The sequence below is a fragment of the Perca fluviatilis genome, chromosome 6, assembly GCF_010015445.1.
Source record: "Perca fluviatilis chromosome 6, GENO_Pfluv_1.0, whole genome shotgun sequence".
Taxonomy (NCBI): Eukaryota; Metazoa; Chordata; class Actinopteri; order Perciformes; family Percidae; genus Perca; species Perca fluviatilis.
This window is the reverse complement of record NC_053117.1, coordinates 17,732,983-17,758,236: the sequence shown is the minus strand read 5'-3', so window position 1 is coordinate 17,758,236 and position 25,254 is coordinate 17,732,983. Positions and strand designations below refer to the sequence as shown.

Genomic DNA, 25,254 nt, shown 5'->3' with positions numbered 1-25,254 from the left:
TGATAGAAGATCAACTTTGACTCAAATAACCACTGGTTACAACCGAGGTATGCAGCAAAGCATTTGTGAAGCCACAACACGCACAACCTTGAGGTGGATGGGCTACACCAGCAGAAAACCCCACCGGGTACCACTCATCTCCACTAAAAATAGGAAAATGAGGCTACAGTTTGCAGAAGCTCACCAAAATTGGACAGTAGAAGACTGTAAAAATGTTGCTTTGTCTGATGAATCTCGATTTCTGTTGAGACATTCAGATGGTAGAGTCAGAATTTGGCGTAAACAGAATGAGAACATGGATCCATCATGCTTTGTTACCACTGGGCAGGCTGGTGGTGGTGATGTAATGGTGTGGGGAATGTTTTCTTGGAACACTTTAGGCCCCTTAGTACCAATTGGTCATCGTTTAAATGCCACAGCCTACCTGAGCATTGTTTCTGGCCATGTCCATCCCTTTATGACCACCATGTACCCATCCTCTGATGGCTACTTCCAGCAGGATAATGCACCATGTCACAAAGCTCAAATCATTTCAAATTGGTTTCTTGAACATGACAATGAGTTCACTGTACTAAAATGGCCCCCACAGTCACCAGATTTCAACCCAATAGAACATCTTTGGGACGGGGTGGAACGGGAGCTTCTTGCCCTGGATGTGCATCCCACAAATCTCCATCAACTGCAGAATGCTATCCCTATAGGCCAACATTTCTACAGAATGCTTCCAGCACCTTGTTCAATCAATGCCACGAAGAATTAAGGCAGTTCTGAAGGCGAAAGGGGGTCAAACACGGTATTAGTAGGGTGTTCCTAATAATCCTTTAGGTGAGTGTATACACTACTGGTCAAAAGTTTTAGAACACCCCAATTTTTCCAGGTTTTTATTGAAATTCATGCAGTTCAATGTCTTATTGTACTCTGAAATGAAAGAATAGAACAAATAAATAATTGAAGTTAAAAAAGAAATCATGGAATCAATTTATAAACCAAAATGTATTCTAAATGTTTGACTCATCAAAGTAGCCCCCTTTGGCAGATATAACAGCTGAACACACTCGTGGCATTCTTTCTACAATGGAAATCAAATATTCTTCCGAAAGTTCTTCCCAACTCTGTTGCAGAAGTTCCCATAAACGTGTGGCACGTGTAGGTTGCTTTGCTTTCACTTTTCTGTCCTGTGAGCCGCCTATCACGCAAGCTGTTGACTCTCAGAAACTTGTCTTCTGATTCTGTTGTGGCTTTGGGTCTGCCAGACCTCTTCCTGTCAGAGTTTCCCCCAGTTTCTAAGTGCCTTTTGATGGTGAAGAATACTGTACTCACTGACACCTTGACTTTCTTCGCAATTTCTCTGTAGGAAATGGTCTGTGATGGTCTGTCTCTCTTCCATTGTTAATTGCCTTTTTCCCACCATTTTTATGGCAACACACTACTTTCTGCAGTACAATACTGTTCAAATAATGCTCACGAGGGTATGGTACCACAGTGTGTTCCAACAATACTTTTATATAAACAGAGGGGGTTGTAAGTAATCCAGACAAGTTGGAACACCTGTGGGAATTGGTAGCACCAACTTTCAAAGCTTGATCAACCTCCATTGCTGCAGAACAGCTTTATGTTGTTAACCCATTTCTTGTTCCCTGAAAAAAGGCCTTTTTGTAAAGTTCAGAAATGTATATTATTTTTCAGTTTTGGGTAACGTTACTTTTTTTTTTTAACCTCAGGCAGTTCACCACTTACCTTTGTACCATTTCAAGCTATTCATTGGACTTGAACTGCTAAAAAACTTGGGGTGTTCTAAAACTTTTGACCAATAGTATATGTATGTATATATATACATATATGTATGTGTATATGTGTGTATATGTATTTGTATTCATGTATTTCTCCGAATGATTTGTATATGCGACAGGAAGATGTTTGTTAAATAAGTACATTTGTGGTGTCAAATGTTTGGCATGACACAGAAATAAAACATAACATAACAGTAGGTATTGATTCAAATTTATGGTAATTTTGGAGGCTGTAGTTTATGGTGCTACTAAATTGTATTGTACAATACTGAGAAAGGGTTCTAATATTTAGTATACCAGAGATAGAGTAGACAAAATATTAGAAGCACCTCAGTATGTTAGGTAGTTGAGTTAAGTATATGCAGAGAATAGTTGTGTTCCCTGTGGTAACTCCACTCATAATCTCAAACTAATGCTGCCATCTAGTGGATTAATTTAGGTATTGAAATGATTAACTGACTAAAAAACATTCTCTGACAAATAAAGACACGTTGATGTCTATTAGGCAAGACAAATATATTTTTTATACTTTTCAACAACAGCCTTGTAGTCCAAAGTGCCAAGTACGTAAAATAAAAAAGCACAAAAGGACAACATATAAAAGAAACACAGGGCAGTATAAAAAGGCACATGCAAATAATATGCATACATAGTAAAGTAAGACATTAAATAAAACAGATAGAACAAAAGAATAAAGTTACAGTGCGAGATATTAGTGCAGTAGCTATTGTGTGTACACCATTTCCCCAGTGGCAGTGAATGCAGCATGAGCCACCTTTTGACCAGCAGGTGGTGCAAGGTGCTAAATCTCCATCTCATGTCCCGTCAATCATTTCACTTCAGAGTGTAGCGGGGGCAAGATAACGCCAACACTTTGTACAGGAGTCAAGCCAAAGAAGTGCACACCATGGGGATTGTCTGCCGCAAGTGACAGTTGGCGTATTAATGAAACTTTTGAAGACTGTTGTTCCCCATTTTTGTCATTTAGCTAACGTTACACCGGTTATTTTATTAATATCAATATATCCCGAGAGGCGCGGCTGGTTGCTGTAACATTAGCTTGTAGGTTGAAGTTATTTCCAGTTCAGACGAGTTCACAAGTGGAGGAAACGACGCAAGATGTACCATGAAGAAACCGCAACTCTACACAAGCCACGCTATGGAAGTAAGTAGCCTAACACTTTTTCTAACGGTTTTCTCTCGTAAGCGTAGCGTTAACTCCTGTGTTTGCTTGGTTATAGAAAGTTACAAGCTAACGTAAGGTGCTTTCACGTGGATGTTTGATGAGCAACAGGTGGTTCAGCAGCACCTGGCTGCTCCACTGAACAGCAGCATATATCTAATAGGTGTGTCAATCCCTGACAATATGGCAAAATTGAAACGAAATGTAGTCGAGAACGAGAGTGAACAAACTGTCAATGAAAGAGGTTTTTATGTGAAGGACTCCCATCCTGGTTGTTTTAATTGAAGCTATACCGTGTAAAGTTCAGGGTCCAAGTTGTATGTTGGGGCTTGGGGGTTGCAAACTCTCCTAAAATTGGTCTCGGGGCGTTTATGAATTGTATTTGTCCCTCAAAATGCCCCCAAGTCCACCACGGTGATTATTCATCTATTTATTTAATGGCGGTAGCTAGCATATCAGCCTATCTACACACACGACATTTTCTCATAGGTTAACCATTAACCAGTGATTTTTGCTGCTGTTGAGAAATAACTTACTCCATCAGTATGTTAAGAATGTCACTGAGCTGATATAAAAAAACATCTAAAGTCTGCTAAATACTTAACTGTATCTTGTCACTGACTTGTGGGCAAAGTGCAACTTTAAAAGATACCACCAATCAATGATGTCATCAATGCAATCTTTTTGCCTCTGAATTTTATTGACCAACTCTGTCTTACTCCGCATGCAGAGGCCACTCTATCTTATGCTGTGTTTATAGGTGGATGTCTCTAAAAAAATATATATATATAAAATGGAGCACAAATATTGAAGTTTGTAGCAAAGACTGAGATAGGGTAGTCTCAGAAACCAACAAGCTGTCTTTAATGTGTTGGCCTTGTCATTGTGTGAAACAAGCCACATAAGTAACTGCAAGCGTTTTAACTTGCAAGTGCGGTTATGGGACCAAAGCAAAGTCATTCCCTGGAATTATTTTCAATAAATTTCAGACTAACCTTAGTTTATGGATTTGCCTATAAAATGGATCAACCCAAAAGCAGCAAAAGAAGGTTAGATGGAATAACCCTGCAGCCAAACAAAAGCATGAGACTTAATCATGGAGCCCATAACTCCGGTCCGGTGATCCTGTGACACACACAAAGCAACAAAGCCATCCTGAGGGTTAAATATAACGCTCAGTGCAGTACAGGCTCTTCCAGGAAGTGTGTGAGTGAGTCAGTAGAGGTAGTTTGTAATGGCTGCACTGGGGCTGTTCTACCTCTGAGATGAGTGTTCATATGTACACATTTGCATCTATGGCACAGCTGCACAGCTGGGCCACTGATCTATGGTTGGATGACCAGATATTGTGCTCATCAGGCGTTAGGGCATTTCACCCAATAGACACGTGTGTGTGTGTGTGTGTGTGTGTGTGTGTGTGTGTGTGTGTGTTTTCTCACACGTGAGTATTATGTCAAGCCTCTATTGAGACCTAGTGAACGGATGTCTATACAGGTGGATGATGAATAGGCAGAATTTAACCGAGAGCGCCTGCGAGGTTTAAAAGATTCAGGCTAGCCCCGTAGAGGCGAAGTTGAGTTGAATGTATTTTAATGTTCCCTTGTGTCTTGATGTCTTGGACTCCAGATTGCTGTTCCAAACTCAATAAATAAGATATAGATTATTACAGTATATTACGGATTAAATGCTACAAAAGGCATCCACACTAAATTAGAATTACATCTGTCCAACTAATGAATTGGAATATTGTTAACAGCTGAATTGACTTCATTTATGGAGTTTATTTTAAACTGGCCATATCAGACAGTGTCATCAGAGGCTAGAGTAATTTTTTGCCATCCTCGTTGGCATTGGGATTAGATTGTTTAGGCTAATAAATCAACTGGTTTAACGAGTTTAACTTCACAGCATCACAGCGGAGGTAGTAATATTGATATAATCCACATAGAGAAGATAAGACTGACTCTGACTCATGTGTATACACAACGGCATGTGTATTTTTCAGTATTACTTGATGTCCTACACCCTAGTACAGAATGTGAAACCTCAGCCGGCTGTAATAAAACCCAGGACATGGTGCTTGGTCCAGTGGGAGAAAACTTGGTTTTAAAACGGAGACTGTCCCTTCACTCAGCCAGAAATAAAGAGATTTGATTGGATTAGAGCAGGGTAAGAAGTGTTTGGGGGAGGAGATCTCATTAAGCTGCAGGTAAAGGTCAACTCTCAGCAGAAGTCATTTGTCAGTCACCCGACTGACAACCCCCCTAAGGCCACTTTGACAAGGCCGTTTCATCTGCCTCAGACAAGAGTTCATTGGGGCATGGGATGTAGTACAGGTTCCAAAGGGCATTCAGAATGTCAACTGTCAAAATAAGATCCCTTCAACAAAAATGATCCTCTGTCTTTGTGAATTGGTTGTATTGTACCTAACCGTCTTGCATGTTTGTTTAGATGAATAAGATGGACGTAGAATATCTTAATTTGTTGTTTAAGTTTTTCTACTACACACACAAAAGGTTCAGTCTCATGTGATGCTTTGTACATATTATGTGATTTTTAGTTTACAGTTCATTTGCCATAGTGTGACATATCATCTCACATATCAATATCATAAAATATACTTTTAATATCATGATAATCGTTTGGCCCAGTCCTGCTGTAATCGGTGCAATTAAGACCAATAAGAAAGCACAACACACTAGTATGTTGACTAATGAGAAACAATGACCGTGACATAATTTAGAATTTGCATGCCTTTCCCAGCGATTCAGGATGATGAGAGGCTGTCAGCAGAGGAGATGGATGAGAGGAGACGACAGAACATTGCCTACGAGTACCTGTGTCATCTGGAGGAGGCCAAACGGTAAGACGGCAGGATGAAGGGATGAAGGGAAAGAACCTTGAAGATAAGAGGAGCTTAACATGCTAAAGGGAACCACTTTCCTTTATTGTTTACTTTGTTACAACTCAGAGAGCTCAAAGGAATTGCATTAGGCGTGTTCTTGGGTAAAAGGTTAGGTTTGTTTAATGTTTGATCATGTAGAACAGTTTTGTATAATAACTGTGTTTAATGAACATCGTTATGCAGATATAAAACCGGCAGGGAGTGGTTGAGAAATTAAGTGGTGGAGAGAAAGTGAGGGGAATATGATTGATACGGGAACAAAGCAGTGTGCAATTACATTTTTTTGTAGTAGCATGGAGCTGTAATGACACATGCATGTGAGATGATGACACAGAGCTGTTAGCATTCATGAGACTGTGCGTGATTAATATATGGGAGCCGCTGACTGAGTGGAAAGAGTGGCTCTCTTGTGTCCTAAATTGCTGAAATAATAATCAAATACATGTTCATTTTCACATTAGGTTTAGTTTGGTTTCCAATTGCTTGCAATGCTTTTCACAAGATTCTTTCAAAAAAGGCAACCTGATGAAGACTTTCTTGTGAGGTGCCTGTGCAAAGTTAAAACTAAAACCACTTCCTGCCTTCTCGACAAGGGCATCCATCGGAGCAGGAAGGAACAGAAAGTTTAATCGTACCTCTTTTAACACACTGATTTTGTGACAATCTCACCCAGTCGCATACAGATTGATTTCCAGGATTTATAATTGGTGTGTGAACCTACTGTAGCACTCTGTAGCCTAGTGGTGATTCAGCAATCATGCTTCTTCTTGGGACACTCTTGGAGTGTGTGCAGCCTCATTTACATCAGCATTTCCTGACAGATTATTGTTTGACAACTGAACTTGCACTTTGACTCAGTAAAGACTATTTCATAGCCTACAATATCTACTTATGTCACAGGATAATAAGGGTATACAAGGGCAGGTAGGCTAGACTAAGCACAGATTCAGTCAGCCATAATAATCGGGCGACGCCTACATTAACACACATTTTTCTTTTTGTAGCATGCTCAAAATCTTTAGTGGAAGGCTAGCTCACCTGCACTGAGGCTGTTTAAGGAACAGGTGCTTTAGAATGCCTCCACAGGCAACCTCAAAATGACTGCTTTTTAACTCTTATACAAAACATGTTCACACTTTCACTTTCTAGCTTCCTGTTAATCCATCCCAGTGCTGCTGACTTTTCGACACTCCTGTCAATTAGAGGTGTGAATCTTCACTCATCTCCCGATTCGATTACGAATATCATTATGTCGATATCTCGATGCGTCAAATACATTTTTCTATTAAAGCCATGTAGGATATTTAATTCATAGATTTTCAAGCTTCAAAAACAAAACCTTCTGCAGTGCTCTAATACTAAATAAATTGGATACATAAAACTACAACACTGAGCACATGGCACTTCCTGAATGTGCAAAACACAATAGAATGTGTAAACAGAAATGTTGTTAGGCCTACATGAAATTGTAAACGGTAATAATCGATTATGAACCTGCTGATTATCGATGCAGCATCGTCCATGTCCACGATTCGATGCATCGATTATTTGATTAATTTCAACACCTCCACTTACAGTAGTGGACTGGAACCTCTATTCTGGGAAAGGTGTCAAGTTAGATTAGGATTAAGACAGCTGCTAATGAAGCTGTCAACCAGAGAGCGCATGGGGTTAGGTTCTGCTGGTCAGCAGTCACTGAAACAAGGCAACTATGTAGAAGTAACTCTTTTTAGTACACCTGGCTTACGATCTTACATGAGACATAGTTTTATTATCCACCTATGTTTTTGTTAAAGTGGTCATATTATGCTTTTTCCCTTTCCTTTGTGTTATATATCTTTTTTTTTTTTTTGCACGTTATAGTTTTACAAAGTGAAAAAGCCCAAAGTCCACCACAAAGGGACTTACCATCTCCAACAGAAAACGCTGTTCACAAACTGCTCCAAACAGCTCTATTGTAGTCCAGCCTTTACTTCCGTGTCAAACGTGCGTCACTTTGTAACACACGTTATAATGCTCGCCTAGCTGCTAGCGTGGCACGTCCTCATACTCTGCTTCTGATTAGCTAGTAGTCCTTACCTAGCTACTGCGCATGTGCGACTCCCAAGAGATGGTATAGAAGTGAGATGCCTCAGTCTGTAGCTAAAACGGAGAGCTCAACACACTGGGTGAAAAGAGGAGCTGCAGCAATGTGCAGTACAACAACAATATGTTTTTTTTGAAAATTAAACCATATAAAACAAGTCTGGCACAACCTCTAAATACAAATACAAACCTGAAAATTAGCATAATATGAGCACTTTAACATGAGTAAAAACATGATGAAGAAATGCTGCAATTCATAATACAAAGACCCTAAACTCAAGCAGCTACATGAAATCAAACATTATTTATTTCATTGTTTACACCTGTGCTTTTCCTACTGTGACATGTCAAAATGTCTTCTGTGAAAAACTTCCAAAACCAATTTTTCCTTCCCAATACCGATTCCGATACCTGAACTTGGGTATCGGCCAATACTGAGTACAGATCCGATACCAATGTGTTTTTAAAAAAAGAAAAAAAGAAAAATATTCAGTTTGATATAGGTCCACCCCAAAATATCTAGAGAATGTGTTTTTCAGTCAAGGATATTATCATAATTTTTTAGACACACCCTACCCAAACCACAATGCTAAATTTCTCTCATTCAACACACACAGGCACCCATGCAAACACAAACTCATGACCAGCATGACTAAGCTACATGACGCAAGACTTCAGAAGACACTCTATGTAGTCTGAAATACTGTAGCTGAAAGCAAAGGAGTGTAGATCAGTCCAGAAATCTGTTTTGTTTTGCCCGGTGAGTCGCAGATTGGACAATGACAGGAAGGCCTGCTTTGGAGGGTTGTAAACAGGAGTGCTAGCCTGTCCTGCTTCAAGTTCTCCCAACATTGTTTTAAGTACAGGAAGTGAAGTTTCACAGAAGAGCTCTGTTACCCCTGCAGGATGTTCCTTTGACTACGTTCCTGCCAAACAGAGATCTTTTTTCCCCTCCGTTATCTTGACTATCCTCTGCATTTGATCCTCTCCATTTCTATGTGACTTCTATGGAGATATGGAGATATTAAAGTAAAAATATAAGATAAATGTTTTCTGGATTTTGATCTGCATTACTGCTTTGCCATGGTTGGGCTTAGCCACTAAGCTATGTTGCGTATACATGTCTGGTTGTGTGAGCACGCTTTTGTGTCTGTCTGAATCAGTTTCATAGTCATTTAGTGCCAAAGAGGCGTTTTCTGACATGCAACCTTGTGTACGGGTTAAGGGATAACTGATATTGATATAATAATGGCATTTGCTTGATAGCAGGCCAAAACATGCCATAAATGACTGCTTCTTTAAGTTTAGACTAACAATTATTTTCTCTATCAATTATTTACAGAATATTTTATGATTTAAATGTCTTGTTTTATATAGTCCAAAACCCCAAAATATAAAATGTACTGTAATGTATATGACATTACATACACTACATACCTAATGACTAGGAAAGGCAGCACATTTTCACAATTCTTTTTCAATTCATTTTTTTTTATTTACTTAAACAATTGTAATTGTCTGTCAATCGACTTAACAATTAATCAAGTAATTGATGCAGCTCTATTTACGTTTACCATCGACCAATAGTTATTTCTTGCTCCCTATTCCATAAACCTGAGCTTTGACCAGAGCCTGTAAACTAATCCATTCTTCACATGGGAAGAAATTATTTTATATTATACAAAAGCAGCTTATTCAGCCATTTCTAATATTAACAGCATTTATGGTTGGAGATAGGTGTAATAGTACAGCAAAATGCAGTGGCTGTCTGTACTTAACATTTAATAAAACACTGAAATATGGCAGAGTTCTTCTTGCATTATCTACAGGATCAGCTGACATAATTGGTTACGAGGATGCTTTATTCCCTTAAGGTGCCTAACCTACCCTCTCCCCTGGGTTTGTGTTGACCGTGCATGATGTGTTGTGGTTGCCCTTCAATGTGCTGACACATATTTTGGCAGACTGAATCCTTTGAGCACCCACACAACCTTAATTAACCTAAACAAGTTGTCTGTGTGCATGCATGTGGGAGGGAGAGCTATATTGCTTACAGATGGAAATGTAGAAGCTGCTGGTATGAATGAAACCCATAAACAAAAATAAGGAAGCTAAATCACTAAGCACTGTACACTGTCTTTGGCAAAGGATACATTCAGTTGAAGGACGATGAGCAAAAAGGTAAAAACTTAACACACAAGTTTTGTGTTTTTGGGGTTGAACCGTTAGAAAAGAGGTGTAGCCATAATAGTAAATATGTTGTCACTTCCAGGCAGTAAGATAATGTGTAACAGATTTTCAGACCATGATGATTCACCATGCTCACAAATCATTTACTAGCTCTTTGGAATAGATTTTTCCTAACATCTCTGGAAATAGTCTGACAGAGACTGCTATGAAGCCACTCCTGAACCTTTCAAAGGGAATTGCATACATTTGAAAGAAGGTCAACATTATTTTAACATACACCAGATATGCTCTATTCAAGTGTGTCCAACATTTCTGTGATTATCCCATGTAGAGGTAAAAATCACCTTTTCTCTCATAACGCTTTATGGACCTTTTTTCATAGCAGACATTTTGACTTGTTATAGTAGGAAAAGCATAGCTGAAATTGATAACCTTAACGATGGCTCAGTTCCATCAAGTGTCCCAGTAAGCTATTCCAGTGAGTCAGCATGCACAATACCAGGGCCTCTCCTAAGTGGAATGCAGCCATCATTAATGGTTTGGAATACACCTGTGCTTTTTCCTACTATGACATGTCAACATGTCTGCCGTGAAAAAGGTCTATTGTCTTGCAGACGTTAGGGCTGGGAAATATATCAATATTATATCTATCGTGATATGAGACTAGATATCGTCTTAGGTTTTGGATATCGTAATATTGTGATATGACATAAGTGGTGTCTTTTCCTGGTTTTAAAGGCTGCATTACAGTAAAGTGCTGTAACTTTCTGAACTTACCAGACTGTTCTAGCTGCTGTATTATTTGCCTTTACCCACGTAGTCATTATATCCACATTACTGTTGATTATTTATAAATATTTCATTGTGAAAGCACCAATTGTCAAGCCTACAATATCTCCGCAATATCGCTTCGAGGTATTTGGTCAAAAATATCATGATATTTGATATTTTCTCCATATCTCGTAGAAGTGAAACTCATAAACCTTCACCAGTGATCACTGAGGCTTTAGACTATTGGAAGTAGTATTACATATCTTGCTCACTCACTGTTAACCTCTATTTACCTCACATTGTCCACTTAACAGCCTAACCTTTAACCTTTATGTGGTCCCGAAGCTCAAACTGTAAGTCTGTCCACAGCCCCCTTCCTAAAGCATGCTGGGCTCAGTGTGGGTGCTGCCTGTAACAATGCCCAGTTCTCACATTGGCCTACATTGCTCTGTTTAACCAAAAAACATTTCAGTTACTAATAGCAGCGCTGACACAATTAATAAATATTTTACATTTGGAGTTGGCTAGCCCTGTGTTATTCTTTTAATGAAATGAAAGCATGGCATTTAATGGTAAATGTTTATTTATTATGGGTTTCAGGCTAAAGCTGAAATGCTCTTGTTTACACACACTTTTGCTCTTTTAATAAATTCACTGATTTTGTTAGTCAGTGGACAGTGTCTCACAGAGTGTATCAGTATCTATAGTTGATCCTGTAGAAATGTGTTTAAAGGTTGTATATTCACTAACTTTGAAATAAAATCACATTCATATTCAACAATATATAGATCAAAGGCAAAGTTGTCATAAGATTTCCATGCAGAGCTTTTTTCATATGCTACTGTAATGTAGATGCCATGAATAACAGCAAGGCATTATTTTTTAATCCTATAATTTGTGTGTTCTTGGCCTGTCTTTAGTTTTTGCTCTGATCGGAAGGGCAGCAGGTGTTGGAAAAGCCAATATTGACTTGCTGACTACATTCAGGCATTCAGCCACCTCATAAATTGCACTGCACTCTGTAGTAAATCTTGGTGGCAGGGTAAACGGAGAGGACTGATTTTTGTTTATACTCTGAATGCAACCATAGCATGCTGCTTAGTATTATAGAGAAGCCTGACATGTTAATGATCCTGGTGATTTCATTGGAAATCTAGTCAGTCACTTGATGAGTTGAGCTCCTACTGTACAATACTGTTGAGTAGTTTCTTCTCCTCTTTATTCATATTCATATAAGCTAGTTGAGCAGTAGTTAAAAATGTTATCCACTTCTCAGCTTAATGCCATGAACATGCTTGCTTAGATTTTAATTAGTAATTTATTCAGAATGTTTTAACTTCTTTCGAAAGCGCTTTTCCACTGAGGTCAGTTGGTTTGAAAGAGTTGAACACTAGAGATGCTTATGAAAATCCTGTGCCTGCTCTGAAGTTGATATTGTGTACTCAGATGGATGGAGGCCTGCCTAGAGGAGGACTTGCCTCCTACCACAGAACTGGAGGAGGGACTGAGGAATGGTGTCTACCTTGGCAAACTTGCCAACTTTTTTGCCCCCAAAATGGTGTCTGAGAAAAGGATCTACGACAGAGATCAGGCCCGCTTTAAGGTACACCTTCATCCATTTGCATTTATACTCCTTCTAGCTTCCCTCTTCAGGTGAGGTCATAGTTGTACTACATTTGAATTTCCACCAGCTTACATCATAGTAGACGGGAAGATCCAGATCTTAAAGGCAATCCCTGACACTTTTCCAAAGGAAAGGGAGAAAGGTGTCAGGCAAGTGTTAGGGCCTACTACAAAAATGTCTGAACAAAATGTTTAGCTTGACCTTGAGCTTGACTTTATTTATATTTGACAACTTGTTAACAAACCTTATCAGTACTTAGGCTACATAGCCCAACAAAACATTTTAAATGTAAATTAAATGTAAAAGCCATTACAAAAGCAATGAAATATGAATATATTGTTAATATTAATAATACTAATATATTGTTTGTTGTCCTTGTTTTTAGCTGTATGTCTATATCGGTGTATGTACTTTGAGAGCAACGAAAAGCTGGAGTCAAATTACTTGTATGTGTTTACACTTACTTGGCCATTAAAGCTGATTCTGATTCTATATTATCCTGGGAGTATAACACTGCTTTTATCAAGTAAAAATCTTTGTCAATCCACTGTGCTGTGAGGCTAAGCATACTCGCACAAGCCAGTAGCTCTTTAATGTGTGTGGCCACGACATAGATTTCGGGGAGACAGACGTTAGCAAATTAACAACGACTGGGCTGTATGTAGGCCTCGAAACGGCTGGTCATCTCTAATGCCATGAACTCCATCTCCTTGTTAGTAATCTCTTCAGCTTTTGCGCTGTTCGAATTATCTCCCTTTCTCAAAAGCTGTGGTTATCAAGGACTGAGTCCTGCTGGTAGCGGTTTATGTCGCTGATCTTTCTCTGACATGGTGTAATACGATACACGGCCGACATTTTCTTGTACTGTAAACAAACTACACGTGTGCATGCCACCCTTTAACCTCTTAGGTCATGCGTCATGCCAGCGCTTCTTCTCCGAATCAGCAGCTGCAGTAGTAGCATATGCTAGCGGACTGTTCCAAGTCCGACTGCAAAAAAACACAAACATCGGCCACAGTCAACGAGGCGAATATCAGCCAACACCGATGTTCTGCAGATAAATCTGTGCATCTTTTTCAGGTTGCAGTGGTAGTTTTGAACCATTTCTCTGCACTTTCTCCATAATATGGCTACTTTATATGTCTGTGCTACTGTTTTTATCTTCAGAGCAAAGGGCTGCACTTCAGACACACCGACAACACAGTGCAGTGGCTCAGAGCCATGGAGTCAGTAGGTCTACCCAAGGTAAGGGGCTTGCACAACAAACGCACACAAAATTGACAGAGAGGTCCCGTTCAAGTTGATGCTTTGCAACAAAAACTATGGAATTGGGATGCCTTGACTTTGTCATGTGTTCATTGGCTCAGGGTTGGCACATAATCACTGATATTAGAGGTCAGAAACCATCTTACAGCTACAACTAAGACGGAGTAGAATCCATCCCACCAGTAGAATCTTAAACTAGGAGAGTATATAATTTAATTTTATAATTTGCATGATTAGATACAACTACAAAAAGTGTGGTACTGCACACTCAAATGTTACTGGAAAATATAATAATAATAATGTAATCTTGGTGACATGATTCACATACTACACACACACACACATTCATTCACCTGTAAGAATGTAAGCACTGACAGATGAAATTATAACGGTATCAACCTCATAAGATACAAAAGACTTGACTGAGGTGTATCCTGGAAATGAAAATGGGGTAAAATTGATACCCACTTTTTTCTGTGCGGCTCTTTGGGATCCTCTTTTATAGTAATTTATTTAGCAGTTCTTTATGAATAGCCTTTTTAGGAATGGTCACTCTGATAACGTAACCTTATCCATAGCTTTCTCTATTATACCATCCATGTTTTTGAGCAAAACTATGCTGTTGAGAGCATTATTCAGCTGTGCTGTGACATGATTTAAAAACAAAAAACTAACATTTTAGGGCAAAAGCGGGCCCAGTGTTTTGAAAACAGTGTCCTACTTTATAGTAAATATGTGTATGATGTCACATATTTGTTAGGAAAGGCTAGCCAAGTTTTTTGGCATTAAGTAAATATTTGTAAGATGCCGATTTGAAATAAAGCGTGGACAACCGAATATGTACAGAGAAACATCATAAGCACCAATAAATTAAAATGCAGGACAATTCGGTTGCACTGCAATAAATACTACACCTCTGTATTTTGGAAATGATGCAAGTGACTGGTGTTGAACTATGTGGTAATGAAAATGATGTGCTTCACAAAGGCAGCATTTATTGCAGTGCTGGAATTGCATTATATTTTACAGCTGTTCCTTTTATTATGTCCACCCCTTGCAACTTGTCATGGATGTACAGGTTAAAATCTAATGAAACATTGTTATCAATATTGTGCTCCTGTTTGGCTGCAGCAGAATAAAGAGCACTGATAAAAGAAAAGTGACCAATATATGTGGTGGTTTCTGCTTTCAGATATTCTATCCCGAAACGACAGATGTGTACGATCGCAAAAACATGCCTAAGGTGGTATACTGCATACACGCACTGAGGTAAGAATAAAAGGGTTCCAAAAACAGTGAGTTTTCACTTTACAGTCTTCATGCATTTCTCACTTCTGATAGCAACATTGCTGACTTGTCTCTACAGTCTTTTGTTTTCCCAATGGCAGGGTACCTGGTTGCTTTTTTTCCTGAAGGTGCCACACCTGAATGTCGCGTGCAATTTCACTTCCAAGAAAGAAATTTAGTTAGTTAGTTAGAATTAAACTATGAGCTAATAGGATGTTTAGATTTAGCAAGCATTGCAATTGTCTGTAAATGTTTTTTTGTCCAGTCATAATCTTTGTCACTGACAGGTTAATTTACTTTCACTCAATGGTTATGGCAGACAATGTCACACTCTTTGGTTTGACTTTGACAGGTTTGAGGTTTGAGTGGTTGTTATGCCATCCAGACAGCAGTGTACTCAAGTTACGTCATTTAAGGACCGCTCATATGTAGGATGACAAATGTATTTTTCTTCCCATTAAGTTCAACCTCTAATTTAAATGTTGAGAACAAAATAGTACTTAGTAAGTGATATGAAACGGGAACTGGAAAATGTTATTTCTACTTGGGTACGGCAGAGTGCTTCTTGTTAAATACAGACCTTTTTAATGGTTTTTCCTAAGTGGGTCAAAGCCATTTCATACACATTTAGCTATAGGCAACTATTGCTGCATTGTTATTTTCTAGACTCTGATATGTTTGTTTTTACCACTTTTGATGAGCATAACCACTCTCTGGACACTGCTTCTGTAAACATCTATACTGCATGTATTGAGGGGCTTTCTGGTAAATTAAATGAATGAATGCCTTTATTGTCATTGCATTTACGTACAATGAGATTGTAGAGCCACTCTAGTAAGGTGCATCATTATAAAACCTACAGTATCTATGTAAAACTCCTCAAGGTACATCATTATGTGGTGTTCCAGTGCTCAACTCTTTACATGTAGTCTCATCACAAAGGGCATGTTTGTGTTTTTGAAAGATATTGTAATAATGCAAAAGTTTGTGGTCTAACTATAACGTGGGTGGCAGGAGAATTTCAACTTCAGGCCCTTGCTTTTTCAGTTGAGTTGACTTTGAATGAACTGAAGGGTCAATTTTATCTATCTGACCCGTCCAGTCAGCCAAACACAAATTTAGGGAGTGGTTATGTGAGCTGTTTGGATTATTTTCTTTGTTGTAGTGTTTCAGTCGGGTCCTGTGAGAATTGGTTTCCTTCCCTCCTTATGCACACACGTGCTCTTCCTTCCTGCTTGTCCAGCTTACGTCCCACAAGGACCCAGTGCATACACTGCTTCCCTGGATACAAACAAATGCAGCAATGGTGGCAAAGCACCGGATGCTCCTGCACATTCAGTGTGGTGGAAAATTGAAAGGGAACACAATGAAATGGGGAAATAACATTTTAAAACACTTTTGACAAAGTGGTAGAGATGTATGGCTTAATTTGTTGTCTAAAAGGAAGAGGACAACATGAAAATAAACAAGGGGAATCCACAGAGAGCTATTTGCTCCAAGCTAGTCAGGTGATCAGGGGGTCAGTAACCCCTGTGGCTTGTAATCAGCCACCTTCATTAATCCCGATCAGCTGTTACTATGTGTGTATCTCAGGCTGAATCAGCTGCCTGCATGTTAAAACATTACCCTTTGTATAAGCGGAGTTTAGATAGTTGTCTAAAAACCTCTGTGTCCCAAGGACAGAGTGCAGTTCTTGTTTACACACACACACACACACACACACACACACACACACACACACACACACACACACACACACACACACACACACACACACACACACTGTGACTAAAGGGCAGAATAGGCAGCTAGTACAGCTGCTCCATTCAGAGCTGTGCTAATGCCAGATCTGCCTTAAATATCTATAATTCATTACCACTTATCAGGTACCCGCGGGAAGATGAAAGTTTTATGAAGTTTCCAGCCACATGCTCGTTGAGTTCAATGCTCAGTGGTGGACTGAGCCTGCTGTCAGTATCTGCTTGTTGTAATGTGTGCCAACACTACCCCCCTGTGGTGTACGTTTGGCATGGGTGGAAACTAAAGGCCATCAGGAGCAACAATCCTGCATGTTCAAAACACTAGAGTTTTAGTTTCATGATATCCGGCTGTACAATATCAGAATGTCCCAAGCTTCTCATTGCTTCCTTATCCTTTTGTGTGTAAATCTTATGGTCTAAATCTTATGGTTCATTTCAGTTTGTACCTGTACAAACTGGGCATTGCACCGCAGATCCAGGACCTGCTGGGGAAAGTAGCCTTCACAGGTAACAGGAAAAAGCTTCTCCTGAAACCTATGTATAGAACAAAAGCTCAAACGTTATATAGAATGTGTATAAATGCACCTCTATTACTGTAGAACAATAGAAGAAACCATGAAGTTATTAATTGCTTTTAAAATCAAGGATACATGTTGCCTTAGGGCTTTTTGAAATACTGATGTGCACGCATCTAGTTGTGCATGTGTTCATTTAATAAGAATCCTCTTTGTGTGGGAGGAATTTTTTATTTTTTTTTACTTGTTGGGATTTAATTAAGAAACACAAATTAATGTCATGTGCTCTCAAGCATGAATGATTTGATGACTATTTGTATAAACCTCTAGTCTGTGATTTAGATGTTTAAATTATCCAAAATTTCGGTTCATAAAAATATCCCCTGCAGCCATTCAAATGACTGATTAAATGATTAGGACACACAAACTACCAAGCTTCAAAGCTTTTGACATTTGTCCTGAGTAAGCCTCAGGGTTTACTCACATGGGTTTTTCAATCCCTTCTGAACAGTTTTTGTTTTTTCCCAATTTTAACTAACTTTAATTTAACTTTTGGGAAAATGCGTTTGTGAGGATTTACACAGTGAGCATGGCGATGAACACGTCTGAGAGTTATACAGATCGTCAGAAAAACAGCATATACTGTTGTGAAAAATAAACAAAAGATTTAGAATTAAATGGCTTTGAAAATCAAGATTTTTGTTCGATGATTGTGCTGAAGCAAAAAATGAATAAATTTATCCAGGATATTTGAGCCTTTATTATGCTATGCTCTGTAACACAGTTTTCCATGCAATGACTTTATATCTGTCTTTTAGAGGAAGAGATCAGTAACATGAGGAGTGAGCTGGAAAAGTATGGCATTCAAATGCCAGCTTTCAGTAAGATTGGAGGAATCCTGGCCAATGAGCTTTCAGTGGATGAAGCTGCCTGTAAGTCCTCTGACGTATGCACTAAATCTCTGACTAATTTTGTGTTGTTTCCTAATGTCTGTTTCCTAATGTCTGTTGCCAACACTAAAATGTTCACACACAAACACTCTGTTGTTCTTAGTGCATGCTGCTGTGATTGCCATAAATGAGGCGATTGACAGAGGTCAGACGTCTGTGACAATGGGAGCCCTGAATAATCCTAATGCAATGCTGCGGAATACCCAGGAAGCTCTAGCCCAAGACTACCAGGACACACTGAGCCAGGCCAAGGCTCGTAAGCAAGATCAATCCTCAGGGAGGGTGAGCCTAACAAACACTTCAGTGACCACCTATGTCTGTGTCATTATTTATATATTAATGATTGGTTCATTAATGACTTGATTAGAGTTTCACAGTCTTTGTAACACAGTTTGTTTAGTTTCTCTCTTGCTTGCTTGCTCTCTTGCTCACCTACTCACCAATCGACAGTCAGATATTCCGTTACATAAATGTAATTTAAACATCAGTGACATTAAATTGCCATCACTAATAAAAAATAAAAAACACGACTCCACTTAAGCTACTGTATGCAGTGTCACGGCTGTATTCACCCTTGGTGGGAACAGGGTTGCAAAGCCTGTTCTAACAGCATGTGTTGATGTATTCAGGTTGACCACAAACAGATGTTTGGCCTTCTGCGTCTGAAAGTGGTGTCGATGAACTGAAATTACAAACTAGAAGAATATAAAACATGAAGACCAAATTTGAGTGATGCACATAATTTAAACTTGACTGTTGCTCTGAACCAATGTTTCTGACTGCAGTGTCAGGTACTGACAACTATAACAACTGAAGAGATATCTACACTGAGGTCTGAAAGGGATTGCCTGCACTGACTCACTCCACAAGCCTTTGCCAGCACATTCCATTGGCTGCATTGTCAGCTGTACTTCACCAAACACAAACCCTCCGCACCATCCAGCATCTTGCCTCCCATTCTCTTTACAAATACTGTACAAACAAGAGCTATTCATTTCCACTTAACGGTTGAAATGTGATATGTAAAATATGCAACTTCATCAGTAGGAGTGGGGGGAAAATGTATGTGACCAGGAACGAATTACAATTGCTATTTGAAATTAATATCAAATATACATATATATGTACAGTATATATGCATTTATTTTTCTTTGACTCCCTCAATTAGCGTGCCTCGATTGCTACCGAAGAAAGAGATGTGTATGAGGAGCTGCTGACTCACCAGGAGATCCAGGGCTGCATTGACTTTGTCAACAGTAAGGACTTTTCCTCCCTCATGACACTTGCGTCTTTTTCCCAAAATGCTGACAAGTAACATGAATGCATTCCTTTTGGCATGGAAAAAACCCTCCTTGTACCGCGTTGGTGCATTTGATGCATATGTAGAAATTATATAAAATTGGTTTGTTTCAGTACTTATTTAAAAGAAAAACATATCCCTAAATTACATCTGTCTTGGTTTTTCCTGTCTCCAGTCCAGGCAGCAGAAAGGCAGGTGAATCAAGCGGTGTCGACCCAGGATGAGGCTGCTCTGTTGGCTGCACTAAGGCTTGAAGCTCTGGCCCTGCTGGGTGTTCAGGAGTCAAACTGTCGCTGGTACCTGGAACATTTTACCACCTACTGCCAACATAAATCCAAGGTATACTGATTGTTTCCAACTCAGGGCCTTAAGAGCCAGAGCACCTCCGATTTTCTTTCCAAGCAGTCATTTAATTGCACTTGTTGAGGGTATAAAATAAATGACAAAAAGTGGTACTTGGGGGAGGGCATAGTTGAAAATTACTTACAGGCCAAAGTACATATTTATTCACTCAGAGAAAAGTGTTTAAAGAAGTGTGTGGAATACTGTAGGAATAAATCATACCCATTTGCAGTATTGGCTTTCTAAACTGGACATTTTTCTGTTTTTCATTTGTCCATCTGACAAAGCGGACTAACTTCAATTAAATACTGCTGAGAGCACACAGCACTTCACTGGCTGATGAAGGACTGTAGCTGCTTTCACTACTCAGGCAGTGAAGACACTGGCTGTATTTGAAACTGCCTACCATACTAGCAAAATTACTAATTTGATCAAAATGTAGTATGCAGTATACAAACAAAAGCAAAATCCCCAGTATGCCAAAAATACCCAGCTGTTGTAGAAAAGAAAGGGAGGAGGGGGGGAAACCTCCACACCTTTGGAGAAATACTCATCAACCACTGTAACTTCAGTTGGAATGGACACCAACAGACACTTTGCCCCCCATGGCCCTGCATTAAAACATGCTGAGTAATCATGGGATCTTAGTGGTATCTCTGTAGTGTACTCTCATCTTTGTGTTGCAGGATGGAGGCAGGGCCGTGATGATGGACAAAGAGGAGATTCAGAGAGTTGTCAGCTCTTGTAATGACTTTGCTGAGGCAGAGAAACGAAGTAAGCACCTATTTTACTTACCATAGATGTTTATTAACACATAGTTACTGGTCAGTTGAAAATCACATATGTACCCGCTAGCAAGCTTCTCAAAGCACACATCTAGAGTCTATATTCCATTTCACAGTACAGTTCATGATACAACTTTTAATGTGGGGTTTCCAAAGTCATTTCAGCATATCATTTTAGTAATTTGAATACTGACATGCCTTGCCTTGGGTTATCTGCAAGACATGACTCTCTTGACCTGCCTTGATTTTCTTGATCAGAACTCAAGGCAGTTGCAGGGATCAATACAGCCATTCGTCTTGGCAATGCAGTGGAGACGGCGGAGGAGCTCATGAACCCTGAGGCACAACTGCCAATTGTCTACCAAACTGCTGCCAACCTCTATCAGACTGAGCTTTTCAGTTTGCAGCTACAAGGGGGGCGGGTGAGACATCATATTTGCAATTTTGACTCTTTAACATGTGTGGACCGACATGCTGATACAGATATGCTTACAATTATAGGGGAGGTCAGTGTTATACATATACTGCAGTTAAATGTCGCTTCATGCATGTGATTCAGACATTTACTGTATGTTTTTAGTCTGGCTTGAGCCACGAGGAGCTGAGTGTAGCTGTTGAGATGCTGTCAGCTGTAGCAGTGCTGAATGAGGTGCTGGACACCAAAGATCCCCAGGCTGTGATTGAGCAACTAACCGACTCTCCTCTGGGCTTCACCAACATGGACCAAGACAACCTAAACAGGTAAAATGGCTAAGTTGTTCTCTAGTTAACCTTAGAACCCGAATTGCCCTACTGTCACGTCTATTGATGCTGGTGGCAAGTTTGTTCTCTTTCATGATTACTGTTTTGATGTTTCTGCAACTGTGTCTCATTGAAGTTGAAGTATGGAGGTAGATTAAGCAATGAAAAGCAACACATTAATTTTATTAAAAAGTTACAGGCATGTTACATGTCTTAAGGTTGCATATCCCTCCACTGTAGGTATCTCTCCACTTTTACTTTGCTAGCACTAGAATGGGCTGACGTGTAGTGGTCCATTAAATGTCATGAAACTTTGTTGAACTTCTCCATGGACCTCTCCCTCAGGTATGCTGACACTCTTATCAAACTACGAGGCGAGGCTCTTGCCAAGGGCCAAGAGTTCCTCACCTGGAATGACGTTCAGAAATGCATTGATACAGTCAACGTTCAGGTCCACGAGGAGCATGAACGTAAGAAAGTCTTGTAGATTTCTGGTTATGTTTAACATTGTGTTATAACTTGTCTTTTAAGCGATCAGTTTAAAACCTTGGAAAAGGTTTTTTTCTAGGTGTGAGATTTTCTTTTACAACCACACATAAATGAAACTCATTGACGGCTCAAGTGTCAAATGGTTCTTGTCTTTTACTTCCAGGCGTCATAGCTATAGCTGAAATCAATGAGGCGCTCAACTCCGGTGATCATCAGCAGACACTTGCAGCCTTGCTACTCCCTACGGCCAAGTTGGCAGGGGTGAACCCAGCCACTGCCAAACACTACCATGATGTCCTACAATATACCAAGCAACTCATCTGCCAGGTATTGTGACTCTAGATTTCTGCAAACATTTATGTAAAAAAAAAAAAAGAAATTCTTCTGCCTCTCACATCCTCAAAGTGCAAAATATGAAAAACAAAACCTTAATGGCTGAATAAAACAGTGTTGTCAATGCATGTCAAAACTTTATCTCATTCTAATCACTAGTTATATTGGATTTGCACAGCAGCCTCTCATCCCTGACATTACATTACTGCATCATTATGGACCTGAATAGCTTAATGTTAATCTATAACGTTTATGTACATATTATACATGTAATTACAAACTGGGATTTTTTTTTTATTATTTGATCCTGAGTTGTAACAAGGCAAAGAGAAAATTATTGTAGTCAACCTGATTCTGTGTCATCAAGCCAACGGTTTCCCGATTTGAGGTTTGGCTGGGTTGACATGATAGTCTTGTATATTCACCATCTAAATGTTCCCTTCCTGATCCTCATATTCCTAAAACTTATCAGAGCTTGGTGTTGTTTTGGAGACTGCAGTATCACCATGTTAAATTCACAGTTTTAACTTTCCTAGTTTTAACTTTCCTATCTGTGTATCTAGGCTTGCGTTTCCTTGCTTGTTCCTAACTGTGGTCCAGCAAGGAGAATTTTTTTTCTGTGCAAACACATCCAGTCTCACGCCGTAACAGTTGACCTCTGAGGTATCCCGCGGAGGGAGATGAATTGTAGTTCTGAGGCTGCCATCTTTGAAATTAGCATACACAGGAAGGGATCCAGACAACTATGGAAGCAGCAGAGACACACCGCTACTCTGTAGTATCCATACAGTCTGTCATCCCCACCGGAAAACAGGCGGATGTAGTGGGCGATATGCAGGATACCACTTGGCAAAAAACACACCGCAAAGATGATGAAAACTAGAGTGCTGACCCTGATAAAAGGTTTCCAGTCACAACGAGATTGCCCTAGGTGGTATACTACTGCCACATGGGCATAGATACAAATCAGGAAGGGCACTATGAAGCCCATACAAACCATCATGAGCCTGTATGGCACCAGCGCGGAATGGGAATTTTCTTCTAGGGGAAGTACATCATGGCAGGTGGTGACTCCCAGTTGGGTAATGTGGTAGGTCTGTCTGACCAGGAGCTCTGGCACAATAGCAGCGCTGAACAGGAACCAAACAACCAAGCACGTCCACACTGCCAGCGTAGTCTTAGCCAGCCTTCTGTACAAAAACGGTCTGACCACAGCCAGGTAGCGCTTCAGACTGATGCAAGCTATAGTTTGAGCTGAACTATAAACATTGCCATAAAACAAGGCTGTGATAAACCGGCAGGAGATTTCCCCAAATATCCAATTATTCCCGTTGAAGTGGTAGTGAACACGCACCGCCAGAGAAAGCAGCAGCAGCAGGTCGGACAAGGCCAGGTTCAGGTAAAGAACTACCGTGGAGAAGGACTTTGTTTTGAGTCTGAGGAAGGTCAGAATGTAGACGTTGGAGGGGATACCCACCAGCATAGCCAGGATGTATGATGAAGGTATGACCCTGGTGCTGAGGACCCCTGTGGTATAGTCTGTCACTGGGTCGTCCTCGTTCACATAGAGCCAAGGGTTTGTGCTGGGATAGAGCTGGTTTGTTTGATTGGGTTTGTACGGCCTCCCCTTGAAGGTTTTTGGTATCACACCAGGTGGCATATTAGTTTTGGTCCCATTTCCTATAAACAGATAGAAAAACAATGTTTTTGGCATTAAAGGAACTTCAGTTTAATAAGAGTAAATTTGAAACAATGTTAAAACAGAAATTGTAGTTAATCATGCTATCTGTTGTCTGTCATTTAAAGATTTTCTAGTTTTATATCTTGTTTTTTTGCAACAAAAAAAATTATATCATAAACTTTTGCATCATTAAATGTTTTTATTGCAGTGTTTTTCATTTTGCCAGTTTGTATTTTATTTACAGCTGTACTAAAATAGTTAAACCTGTGTTTTTTAACTTTGAGTTGGGAAATTAACCCTTAACCAAAAAGCTTGATATTTTAAGTATACATATCTTATTTTGGACCCTGACTTTAAAAATAAATGTGTTTATCCTTTTGGTAAACTTATAGTAATTTAATAAACTTACCATCATGCTGAATGGTCTGAACTGCCATCAAACAAATGAGTAGTCCTGGCACAAGGTCGGCCATATCACCCTCCAGTCTGTGTCCCAGAGTTGTAAAGGTTTTCTTGCCTTCACCCCTCTCGCTGTTTCTTCGGTTCAAGAAATGTAGGAGTTCTCCACCTGTGAAATTTGCTGTTTTGCATTTCTGCAGTGCGAAAGTAGAACTGATAACGGTCTGTACTCAAGCCTAGCTTCCCGCTAGTGTACTGTATGTGGGGCGCTTGTCTGTTTGTACGGTGCAGTGAGCACGTTTCCTGTCCAAGCTTGAAAACTGAATTCCCTTCTGCCTGCGTCAGTAACACACCACTGACTCACTGGGGCGAGAGGACACTGCCCAATGGTTTATGCAGCTGTGATTCATATGAAATCCCACTGATTGCTGTTACAATAAGTATTGTATTGTGGTTAGCTTATTTTGGTTTTGGTATTAAAGGTGATTTGGCTTTTGCAGTCATTTGAGGGTGATTGTCGTGTTGATCAGCCTGGTTATGGAATTGAGTAGTCACACGTGTTTTGGGATATTGTAAGATTCTGCATCTGTATGAAAATGTATGCTATTTTTCTAACACTATCATATTATACAGGAATTAGATCATGGATGTGTTATAGTAATTGTACTGTGATTCACATAACTGTTGGGCAGCAAGACGGACCCTGCCATGGGAAATCATTGGTCAGATGCAGATATAAACAAGAAAGCTGCTTTTAGTCTGCTCAGTGTGTTTTAAGGGTGACTTCCTTCCTGTTAGCCCTGTGGTCAGGGATACTCCCCGGTCCACACCAGAGTTCTCTAAAATTAGCCTGAGAAG

At 39.7% G+C, this 25,254-nt stretch overlaps 2 protein-coding genes across 3 annotated transcripts in view; one reads left to right on the top strand and one right to left on the bottom strand.

Annotated features, from left to right (window-relative positions):
• Positions 1-2,636: 2,636 nt before the first annotated feature.
• iqgap2 (IQ motif containing GTPase activating protein 2) overlaps positions 2,637-25,254 on the top strand; it is a 36,973-nt gene continuing 14,355 nt past the window's right edge. For both annotated transcript variants that reach the window (XM_039803293.1, XM_039803292.1), the window contains exons 1-15: positions 2,637-2,955; positions 5,737-5,836; positions 12,371-12,527; positions 13,716-13,793; positions 15,007-15,083; positions 17,301-17,368; positions 18,195-18,308; positions 18,430-18,608; positions 19,495-19,582; positions 19,802-19,965; positions 20,655-20,742; positions 21,012-21,175; positions 21,334-21,494; positions 21,840-21,964; positions 22,147-22,310. In XM_039803293.1, the coding sequence (XP_039659227.1) occupies positions 2,910-2,955; positions 5,737-5,836; positions 12,371-12,527; positions 13,716-13,793; positions 15,007-15,083; positions 17,301-17,368; positions 18,195-18,308; positions 18,430-18,608; positions 19,495-19,582; positions 19,802-19,965; positions 20,655-20,742; positions 21,012-21,175; positions 21,334-21,494; positions 21,840-21,964; positions 22,147-22,310 (1,773 nt within the window). In that variant the 5' untranslated portion in view covers positions 2,637-2,909. The remainder of the gene's footprint in view (positions 2,956-5,736; positions 5,837-12,370; positions 12,528-13,715; positions 13,794-15,006; positions 15,084-17,300; positions 17,369-18,194; positions 18,309-18,429; positions 18,609-19,494; positions 19,583-19,801; positions 19,966-20,654; positions 20,743-21,011; positions 21,176-21,333; positions 21,495-21,839; positions 21,965-22,146; positions 22,311-25,254) is intronic.
• f2rl2 (coagulation factor II (thrombin) receptor-like 2) lies at positions 22,288-24,669 on the bottom strand. The gene is made up of 2 exons (XM_039803296.1): positions 24,407-24,669; positions 22,288-23,996 (listed from the first exon to the last, which is right to left on the bottom strand). The coding sequence occupies exons 1-2, from the start codon at positions 24,468-24,470 to the stop codon at positions 22,954-22,956; spliced, it is 1,107 nt and encodes a 368-aa protein (XP_039659230.1). The 5' UTR covers positions 24,471-24,669; the 3' UTR covers positions 22,288-22,953.